Consider the following 10,481-nt stretch of genomic DNA (forward strand, 5'->3'; position numbering starts at 1 on the left):
TACACATAAATAAATTGTGTTTGTAAAGTCTAACTATTACTTAGGAGTAAGTTTCACTCTCATAGAGTTTGCCTATTACTCAAAAGTAAGACATAAGTACAAAAATCAGAGTTTTTTTTTTTTTTTTCCATTAAATCAATATTACCCTCACTGAGACTCAATCTCATGTCCTCTCATATAAAAAAGTCACTATATATCATTCCACAAATTTAATGATTTTAAAATAGCACACTTACCAATATAATTGTGTCAATTATTAGGTTTTACTCCTTATTTTTTTAATCTTTTGGAACCTAGCTTAGCTACCACCTTCTTTCACCATCCATGCCATTCCATTATTATAAAGCTAGTACTTATATATACACCTCACACCTCCCAAAGCTAGAGAGAAGAAGAAGAAGAGAGGAAAGAAACACATACATATTACTTACTTCTTCACTTAGAGATTCAACGTTTTCATATAATTTCTATCTAAAAGATTATTAGGCCACGCTTTCAAGGTTCATATTTATATTGAAAATCATAATCAAAACATATATAGTTGTTGTAATTGTAATGGCTTCTTCGCCGCAAAGGAAATTTCACGCTTCATTATCATTGGAACGCCGGCCGCGGTTGCTCAAGGATTTCCTCAACGACGACTATCACCATTCGTGTTCATCGGCAACAAAGCCATGCAAACTTCCGCCGGCGGCGGCGGCGCAGTTGCTGATGAGGAGCCGGTCGAAGGCGGCTTCCGCCACCATCTCCGGCGCCCTACACAAGGTGATCAACATCGTCAAGTTCTTCCCCTTCGCCTCCGCCGTCAAGTCTCCCTCCGTATTCATATCGAGAAAACTGTCCAGAAAGACGACGGCGGCGGCGAGCGGTAATAAGAACCTCGGCCACGACGACATCGAAGAGCGGCCGACGGCCATGGTCAAAGTCAAGGATATTCTCCGGTGGAGGTCGTCCCGGGACCTGGTGGCGGAGAAATCTACGCCGCTGGACGACGACTTCTTGATCTGCTACTCGCCGAACAGGTGCACCACCGCCACCGCCACCACCACTACCGGTAGCAAGAGATCTAGCTGGTGCGACAGCGATTTCACCGCCGAGGATTTACCGTCGTGGTGCGGTGAAATCGACGAACAAGCCGCCGTCGGGACGATGAAAGCAGCTGGTAACAATAACGATGAAACTGTCGGTGGGTATTTCATGGACAAACAAATGGACCCGCAGGTATTATTTTATTTTATTTTCACGTCACATAATTTTTGTCTTTATTCTCCTACTTTAATTTTAATTATTCAAACAATAATTGGTGTTAATAATTTGCAGTTTGATGAGAACGATCAACACAGCCCAGTTTCAGTTCTGCAATCACCTTTCAGAGAAGATGAAGATTTCACTTTCCATCGCAGCCTTGCTACCATAGAAAGTATATATATTCACCTCTAATATTTAATTAATTATTATAAATTAGTTATGGTAATTATAAATTTTTAAATTTGACTTACAATCTTCTTTGAACCGGTCATATAAGTTAATTTACCTTTTGTGGTCTGGACTTTCTTGATTTGAACAATAAACTGAACAACCTGAGTTTACCCAAAACACACCATCTTGACTATTTTTTTCTCGTCATTCAAAAAAACTTTACTTTTTTTTATATATATAATATTTATGATCAAAATTAAGTGTGAGTACTAATGGGAATTCTTGAAATGGTGACTTGCAGGCAGAAAATGCATGTTGATGCAAAGAATTCAGCAGCTGGAAAGCCTTGCCGGCGGGGTGGGAGGAACCACCACCTGGCCGGAAAACGGCGCAGATGAAGAAGGCAACGACGAGGAGGCAAAACTACATATGATGATGATTCATTTGACGAGAGAAGACATTATAAGGTGTTCCGAGGAGTCATATGAATGGGAAGTGGAGGAGAAGAGGGAGGCTTATATTAGAGATATGGAGAAGGCTGCCGGAATGCGGTGGTACAATTTTGAGGAGGAGAAGGAAGAACTGTGCCGGGAGGTGGAGGTTGAGGTGTTTAGGGACTTGGTTAATGAAGTTTTAGCAGAGATCCATGTTTATGCATAAATTACACTCTACCAATTAGTTTATGAATAAACTACACTCTACTAATTAGATTATTAGGTTGTATACTAGCCCGCACACATGTAATGGTTGCAAGTTATTCTCAGCATCCAAAAATATTAAGGTCATTACTCACTAGTATTTGCTCAAGCTTTGGGCATTACTCACTAGTATTTGCCCAAGCTTTAGTCTAGCTATATATGTACATTTCGTATAATACTTTAATTTTTTTTTTTACCACCAAGACTCTAACTCATCAATCGGTCATATATAGCATCTCTCTCTCTCTCTCACGGGATAATTAGACGGAGTATTAGATCCGACCTGATATGTCTAACCCATCAAAGTAGTCAAATAACGGCCAGGAGCAGAAAACATATGGAACGGTTACAAGAACACACATTAAAAGCACGCCTCATAAAAAATAAAAATTCTGGCAGTGTCACTTATTAGGAAGCCGTTGCTATCATGATAGTAACCTCTTTATAGTATAATAAAGGTTGACCTCATGTTGAAAGAGGGGGACACACTCTAAAACTTTGTATTAAAACTCCCAACAATACAAAACTATTTTCTATAATTATTCCGGTAACTTTTCTATTATCAGTCTCTTTTTCTCTATATATACAGTATCAATATATAAGTAACAAGGTGAAAAACTGCACTTTCAAATCCTGTCATTGTTCTATAATTTTGGTAAAGGTTTGAACTTTGCAAAAAAACAAAAAAAAAAAAAAAAAAAAAAAAACAGCAAAAATCAGATGGTGAGATTTTCCTGAATGGCAAGAAATGATCCTACTATGCTTCCTCCAACATCTGGGAAGTTTTGACATCCAGGAAGAGAATTCACTTTGCCTTTGCGATCGACTTCCACGGGGTACTTCAGTAGATGCGCTCTCATTTCTGTTACTTCATCGGCTGCAAATTGTCTCCAGTTCGCCTCTCCCATTGATCTAACTCGTCGTACACAATCTATAGACTCTGGCTGCGTAAAACAGTCCTCTAGCACTCCAAGATGCTCGGCCCAGAGCGACATTCTGTATCCATAAATCTGTAGAAGATACATTTTCACACATACCAACAGTTTAATCTGTCAAGTCTTGGAAAATGGAAACAGAGAAGCCATTTCTAAAGACATAAGCCAAATATGATGGTTCTGTGCTAATCAACTAATCAAGATTGTTAAATAGCGCTTGATGTTTGTATTACCTGTCCACGGGGATTTGATTGTTTTCTTGCCCATGTATGATGGGGTTGATAAGCTCCCATCGCAATCTCTGTATCTCGGGTACCCTCTAAGGAGCGCTGGTTGATGTTTGCTGAACCCAATATCACATACTCGTCATCCACAATCATGCCTTTAGAATGCACATAAATCATGAACCTACGGTATTTTTGACAGAGTGCCTGAAATGACAGTATTCAAAGCAATCAAGTAAACTGGAGACCATGTCAACAACTAATGGCAAGACTTAAAATTTTTAATATAACAAATCTACTTGTATTCTAGATAACTTGCTAAATTACAGTCTGGGAACCGCATTGCTAGAGAGTGTGTGTGCGGGGGGTGGGGGGACAGTAGGAGATTATTAGGATATACCTGAGGACTATTTGCTGCGACAGGATTCTCATTGGTTGGTGCATCATTGGCACAGGGAGTCTCACGGTTTCCGAGACAAAAGAAGTTTAAATAATCTTCTGGAGAAAATGAATCCTCGAGTCCAACTTCCACTAAAGCCTTGTAAATAGTATCATACATCATTTGCATTGTCTTGTTCTGCAAATTAAATTCTTAGTCACAGTCTGCACCGAAGCAACTAATAATAGGCAGCCTGACGGAGCAATAAATATTTTTTTATTTTTGTCACATGTTAGCGTATCCATGACATGCATAAGTCTGAAATTCTTGACATAGGGAGTTAACGATGCAACTCTTACCTGCCAGAAAAGAATCCTTTGTGTAGCAGCACCTGTTGGATTACCCTCTGGCCACATTGGGATGACAATATATACTGCAAATCTTTGATTTGCTCTTATTTTGTCTGCAATTTTGAGTGCAATTTCCATTGGAATCAAATTATCGGCACCTAGAAGAGAGCATGATCTGGCGTTAGAAATATTTTTTTTAAAAGCTAAAAATAGAACTGTCTGTGTCAATGCTATACAGAGAGAAAAGTAGTTTCCTACCGACGTCTTTATATTGACTCCAGTTGTATGAGGAGCCAATAAAGTATTGGTTTTCAATATAGATATAATGTTGTGCAGAACGAATAGCCTTCACATATGCTGAGTGTATGCTCATATCAATAAGTACGTTCTTCCCACACATCAGGTTCTGTCAAAAAGCATTATGAGATATAAGGTGGTAGAAAATTAGAAATTAAATCATATTCTTTAAAAAGAAAGAATTCTCTCTCTAGCACCTTCATTGTAGCTTCTTTAGGATCCTTAGGAAAGCCTTTAACAGAATTGGAGTCTATTGAACGGAAGATCTGCATAAGAATGGCAAGAAAAGGGTGCAAAATTGGTCCAAACAACGTTAAAGCTTTTGTCCAATCTCTCAAAATTTTGAACTTACCTGCACATGCCAACCTTCAGGATCATCACCGCTCACATATGGGATATCAGATATACCTAGAATTTCAGGCATTCTTCCTATTCGTAGCAAGGCATCATCATATGACATCTTCAATTTTTTAATGCCATGGGGCTTTGCAGCCTTTAACCACCGCTCTTCAAAATTGGTCAGAACGTCATATGCCGCTGGACCATCAATTTTACAGTGCAAGTCATGCCATGGTTCTCTAGCACAACCGGCAACACTCCCCTATTAAGTTAATAAAATAGATCAATCGATTAACAACAAAAACAAGGATTGTTGTGTTAATAACAGTTCTTAGTAAATCAAAGAGAAGATATAAAACAGTTTTCTGATTTTCGCAGATAGTCTTTTAGAATGAGAAACAGGCCTATAAGATATATTTAGAATGTAAAACTTACAGCGAATGTGGGATTATGGTAGTCGTCTGAGTGCAGAGTCTGCAGAGTTCTAAATATAGGATGCTCTGGAGTATCATATCGACCATCACACAAGTCAAGTCCTCCAACAAACGCTATAATTGTTCTTCTATTGTTGCCAGCCTCAGCATCAACTATCACAGTTTTCTGATGATGTGTATAAATAACTCCAACTTCCTGACAATTAAGTACAAAAGGTGTTAGGCTTTTTTATCGTAACAATTTAGACCAGGAGGTGATTAGTTGGCAAAAAACTATGGTCTCTACATTAACATTTCTACCATCAAATTGACCATACAGGCATGTGGAACATGATTTTGCATAAGCAAAAAGAGCTTTGAATTTAAGCAGCAGGATAGCTTAAGCACATTCTCAGCATTTAAATAACTGATAAAGAAACATAGCAACATTGTTAAGCTACGACTCTACAAGAGAGCAACTATATTCATAATTTAGAAAAGAGGGTCTGCAGTGGTGTCGAGGAACCTTCAGGACACGAGGTTGTATTTGCAATATCATTTACTTCTATTTAAATCGCTAGCAGTAATAATCTTTAAGAGTGAAAATGCAGGTAAGAAAAAAGAAATTATCTTGAAAATAGTCATAGATTTATAGAAAAAAAAATATTAAAAAAATTAAAAAAAAAAAAAAGAGGGTTACTTTGAAGAGAACAGGTAGACAAATAGGATGAAATCGGTGTCTTTTCTCAGACATGCTAGAAATTGCAAAAGATGATAATAAACAACTACGTAAGATCTGTATTCTGGTCAAAATTATTCTCCTCAACAAAAGTCTCGAAAGAATCTAGAATCTCCAAATAGTGCAACCAAAGCTAAAAGAAACCTTAACCATAAGAATTTGGAATGTGCATTTCGTAACAGCCAAAAAGAGAAAGAAGAAAAAAAATTGTTACCCTCTGCTTCAGCCAACTATGCCGTTTCCCAGCTACACGAGGACAAAGAAGAACTTGTACTGAAGAGTGTTTAAAAAAGCGACGAGTTTCTTCATCATGGGTTGCCATGACTCCATCCTGCATTCGCCAAATTTATGGTTATTAAGAATATGTTAAGTTTCCAAAAAAAACAGCATACTTTCAGAGAGATTAAATGTCAATAAAGCCCTATCAAGAGTACAAGAAATACTATTGGTATGTAAATCTTGTGCAATTGCATTCCTTCAAGCTCTTTAGTAATCTGACAAGTCATCTCACACAATTTTTTATGAGATTATATAAGATGATGAAATGGATTGAATATGATTAGTATACTTTCAATTATCTTTGATACAAGGGCACAGGAAGTTTAATGTAAACTTATGAGTATAAAAGTCTAGAATGTGACAAATTCGGTGACAAAATGAGAGGAGATATAACTGAGTTATGATATCCCAGGAAAAATATAATCAGTCTTTTTTAGTCAGTTTGCAGACTATTTAACAAAAATAAGTCTACCTCTCAATCATTAACAGGTGTTGGCAAAGCATGCCTAGAGATACAATGAAACTAAAGTTCCTTGGAGATGTTCAAATATCCACTCGGCACAAATTTTTTTAAATGCAGATAACTATTTACCGTTTTATATCCAAGAATGCTCCTTGAGGTCGGATCATCCCATACAAGCAACAGAACCCTCACTCCTTCCTGTGACTTTGACTTCAGCAGTTCCCCCAAAGTGTAGCCTTCCACAGAATTATCATCTCTAATCAATCTGACATTGTGCCACACTGACCATCCAGTGATATAGATCAACCTCCTGGCACTTCGTATTGCACAGAAGATATCATGCCAGCATTTCCCATGTACGTACTGCATCCCATGATCAAGTGGCAAATTTGGAAGGAATCCATCAGGAACATGTGCATCTTGGTAAAGAGTAACATTTCCACCCTTCCTTAGTGGAAAATACGTCCCAGGAACCCCATCATACTCAGGACCAGCTCCAACTCCAGAATGGTAAATGCTCAATTGCTCCATTGGTGTATATTGGATGGAGAGACTCAAGACAGCTCCCACCTTGCAAGGCCTCCCATTACTTGTAAGGATTGGAAAGAACCCCTCAACTTTTCCCCCTCCATATATGTGTTCCACTGGAATTGCCACAGTTCCTATAAGCTGGGATCCTACCACATCACTGTCCTTCACAACAAAATGCACTTCAGCAGCAGAATGTGCAACAGGGACATAAAAATGTTGCTTCCAAACAGGATTTTCACTGTTGCTCATCACATAAGTCCGCCCAATGGTTGCACCTGCTACTGAAATTGAGACATAGGGATCGCTTGTGATCTTATGACTCGTGTGTCCTTCAATCTTATTGTTGCCATTACCTGGCAGTTTGAACACATCCCCTATTGTTTTATGAAACATATCCATGTTTGGAAGATTTTTTGCTTCATAGACCCAAATATCCAGATTCCCATGTAATAACAAAACCCTCAGAGAGCCTTTAGAAGACAAGACTGGCACAAGTTGGAGACTCTGATCAGAGCCTGTTTCCATAAATGAGCTTGAATGTGTAGGACGATGATGAGGAATGAACTCAGCTTGTGAAGAACATGTATCCCAACTTGAGAAGGAGGAATTAGGATACCCATATATTGTCCCCTGCGCATTATAGTTTGTGGGCATAGATCCTGGATTTGAGTGGTACATTGGAGGGGAATCAGGTACTGAACCTGGTGCAGGGACAGGAGGGTGATTCTCTGACAATTGCATGTTTGCTAAAAGATCTTCCACAGGCGGATAAGCTGGAGGGCATGTGGGGGCGTTATCTATGCCATGATCATAATTTGTCACATTACTACTACTAGACAATGTACTAGCTTGGTGATCAAGCATAGGGTAGACATTGACTCTTGACGGGTGGCTCTCTAGAGACTGAGGAGGCACAGGTTGTGGATAGTGCTGAGATGAACCATAATCGAAACTACCATAATGTTGAAGAATAGGTTGAGCGGGCGAAGCTGGAGGAGGCATATATCCATGGTAGGGATAAGGAACAAGACCAGGATGAGGATGTGGTGATGGTGGTGGGGGATATCCATAATCTACTGGACCTGGCTGGTATCCACCAGTAGAAGGAGCTGGGGGAGCATAGCTCAAATGGCCAGAATGTGAAGTGGTGAAAGGGGGTGGATACTGAGGATATTGAGGGTGAGAGTGAGGGGGGTGAGGGTATGGGTATGGGGGATATGCACCAGAGCTAGGAGGAGGAGGGTAAGGTTGATTTGAAGATGGTGGAACCTGAGGATACCCATAGGCATTGCCATATGGATAGGGAGACTGAGAATTGTAGTTCTCCATTATACTACACACAAACAAATCCAACTCTTCTTATTGATCTGATACACATAAATCCATCAAATAACCCAATCAAATCCCCCAAAATATACAACAATCAATAGGGTTCGGGGTTCCCCTCTTTCTCCTCAATAATTACACAAAACATTGCTCCTTTACACCAAACAACCAAATTTGAACATCCAAAGATCAAATGTCAAATGCGACTCTTCAAATAAAACTTAAAATCCGATATAATATGAAGCATTTCACAGCGATGAAGAAAGAATTGCAGAAATATTGAAGATTGTACCTTTAGAAGGTTGACTGTTTTAACAATATCACAGTAATTTAAAGAACAGTTCTCCGAAAACTCCCCACCAGATTAAGATTTAAGGAACAGACAGCCATGGAGGAGCTTGAAAATAACAAGAAAATTGGTCCACCCAGCATACACACACACGCGCACAGGTAAATGTATTATTTATTTTATGTATATAGACGTGTATATTAAACGTTTATGTAACGCGTTCGTTATTGTATGTATGGGTACGTCTGTCGTTGAAAACGGTGGAGAAATAATTGGCGGGGTTAGGTTAACGTCCGTTTGAGAAATTTGATTGGCTGTGACGGGCTTAAGGTAAACAGCATGTGACTTGACCTCAATATGATGACTTTGGGTACGGAATAGCTGGAATCGGTGGATCTACGTTGGCACAAAGGATCACGCAAATACTTCAATTGTTACGCCGTGAAACGGTTCTATATTCATAATTATTAAATTCTATATTTGTAATTATAAAATTTTATGTTTATAATTTTTGAACTATATATTCACAATTATTGAACTTTATATTCACAATTTTTGAACTTTATATTTACAATTACAGAACTCTATGCTCATAATTATAAAACTCTATATTTAAAATTATGACAGTTTTGAAACCGTGTCCAAACTTGCAAGGGTTTATTGTGTGAATTGAAGCTTATTTTCAACTTTCACAAATTATTGTATTATTACTCTGTTGCAGTCTTGATAGATGATTATATACAAATTTAGACACCAAAGACAACAATATAAATAATATATTGCATAACTTTAATGAACATTGGTACGGTTAACATAATTATAAACACATAGGGAGTGTTTGGTTTGTCATGCTTAACAAAGGAATGTATTTATGTTTTTACTTGTTAGGGTAAAAAATTAAAATTGGAACAAAAAACGTTTGAATCACTTTTCTGGGGAGTAAAATATATAGAAAAAATAAAAAAGAAATATATATAGAGTACGCAACCCACCACAATCACTATTACCCTTTTTCAACTTTGCCAACGGTTTTAATCCTTATACCTTGAACTTGATCCACTAATATATTTTAGTCAGATTCATTTATACTACAAGCTCACTTTTAGTATGACTCATTATATTTCAATTCAAATTCATTGTTAGAGTATTACATAATTTCTTTTGCATTAAAAATGATTATGTATAGTAATATATTAGTATACTAAAAATAAATTTATATCAATAGTCCATGGTATAATAAGCGCCCCCCTTCCCCCTTCACCAATCATGCCACAATGCATTATTGATTGCTCAACATTATTTTGTACATAAGCACATGTGACTTGTCTGGACCACTTCACATAAATCGGACTCTAACAAGCTCATGTGAATTATCTAACATTCTAACTTATATTGTTATCTCTAATCATCATTTTTTTTATGACAAAGTGAACGAATATATACCAAAACCTCAACACATGCAAGGTAAATTAAGCCACGATGGAGACATTTAAAAAAAAAAAAAAACAAAAAACATATAGATATATACAACATCAGTTTCATCTTGAATCAAATATAGGAAAATTCAATCTCATTAGTTAGTTCTTGTTATCTTTATTCTGATTCTTACATATTTGAATCAAATGCCCAGTAAAACGATAGATTATTTATGACGAAAATACTTTAAATTTTTTCTGGTGGGGAATGGTGCTTTTTTAGTACTGTAATGTAACTATATAAAAAGATTATCTGCAGAATGGCATTATATATATTGTGCGTCACTGCGTCCTCGGTCCATCAAATCCTATCAGAATGGTATTA

The 10,481-nt window shown here is 37.5% G+C and overlaps 2 protein-coding genes across 7 annotated transcripts; one reads left to right on the forward strand and one right to left on the reverse strand.

The window, feature by feature from the left end:
- The first annotated feature begins 360 nt into the window (after positions 1-360).
- On the forward strand, positions 361-2,228 carry LOC109184095. 5 transcript variants are annotated; one of them, XM_019334143.1, is made up of 6 exons: positions 361-478; positions 514-655; positions 692-1,221; positions 1,321-1,420; positions 1,721-2,067; positions 2,099-2,228. In XM_019334143.1, exons 2-6 carry the CDS (start codon positions 556-558, stop codon positions 2,126-2,128), a joined length of 1,107 nt encoding a protein of 368 aa, XP_019189688.1. In that variant the 5' UTR covers positions 361-478; positions 514-555; the 3' UTR covers positions 2,129-2,228. The 5 variants fall into 5 exon arrangements, with proteins under 5 accessions (XP_019189688.1, XP_019189696.1, XP_019189699.1 ...); XM_019334151.1 differs by having other exon boundaries at positions 367-478; positions 514-652; positions 689-1,221; XM_019334154.1 differs by having other exon boundaries at positions 367-655; positions 1,721-2,091; positions 2,122-2,228.
- A 486-nt stretch (positions 2,229-2,714) lies between these two features.
- Positions 2,715-8,845, reverse strand: LOC109184083 (phospholipase D gamma 1-like). Of its 2 annotated transcripts, XM_019334131.1 has the most exons (11): positions 8,685-8,845; positions 6,665-8,545; positions 6,008-6,124; positions 5,077-5,271; positions 4,655-4,903; positions 4,500-4,568; positions 4,264-4,411; positions 4,015-4,163; positions 3,677-3,853; positions 3,286-3,483; positions 2,715-3,127 (listed from the first exon to the last, which is right to left on the reverse strand). In XM_019334131.1, the coding sequence occupies exons 2-11, from the start codon at positions 8,393-8,395 to the stop codon at positions 2,834-2,836; spliced, it is 3,327 nt and encodes a 1,108-aa protein (XP_019189676.1). In that variant the 5' UTR covers positions 8,396-8,545; positions 8,685-8,845; the 3' UTR covers positions 2,715-2,833. The 2 variants fall into 2 exon arrangements, with proteins under 2 accessions (XP_019189676.1, XP_019189672.1); XM_019334127.1 differs by having other exon boundaries at positions 6,665-8,833.
- Positions 8,846-10,481: the final 1,636 nt, after the last annotated feature.

This window comes from Ipomoea nil, unplaced genomic scaffold, assembly GCF_001879475.1.
Source record: "Ipomoea nil cultivar Tokyo-kokei standard unplaced genomic scaffold, Asagao_1.1 scaffold0188, whole genome shotgun sequence".
Taxonomy (NCBI): Eukaryota; Viridiplantae; Streptophyta; class Magnoliopsida; order Solanales; family Convolvulaceae; genus Ipomoea; species Ipomoea nil.

Bases quoted from the DNA above. Each gene is read 5' to 3' on its own strand.
- LOC109184095 (XM_019334143.1), top strand. From the start codon at position 556: ATGGCTTCTTCGCCGCAAAGGAAATTTCACGCTTCATTATCATTGGAA. The intron at 1,222-1,320 runs GTATTATTTTAT...AATAATTTGCAG, and splicing joins ACAAACAAATGGACCCGCAG to TTTGATGAGAACGATCAACA. The intron at 2,068-2,098 runs GTTTATGCATAA...TCTACCAATTAG, and splicing joins AAGTTTTAGCAGAGATCCAT to TTTATGAATAAACTACACTC.
- LOC109184083 (XM_019334131.1), bottom strand. From the start codon at position 8,395: ATGGAGAACTACAATTCTCAGTCTCCCTATCCATATGGCAATGCCTAT. The intron at 4,569-4,654 runs GTAAGTTCAAAA...ATTCTTATGCAG, and splicing joins CTGAAGGTTGGCATGTGCAG to ATCTTCCGTTCAATAGACTC. The intron at 4,164-4,263 runs GTAGGAAACTAC...GCTCTCTTCTAG, and splicing joins GAGTCAATATAAAGACGTCG to GTGCCGATAATTTGATTCCA.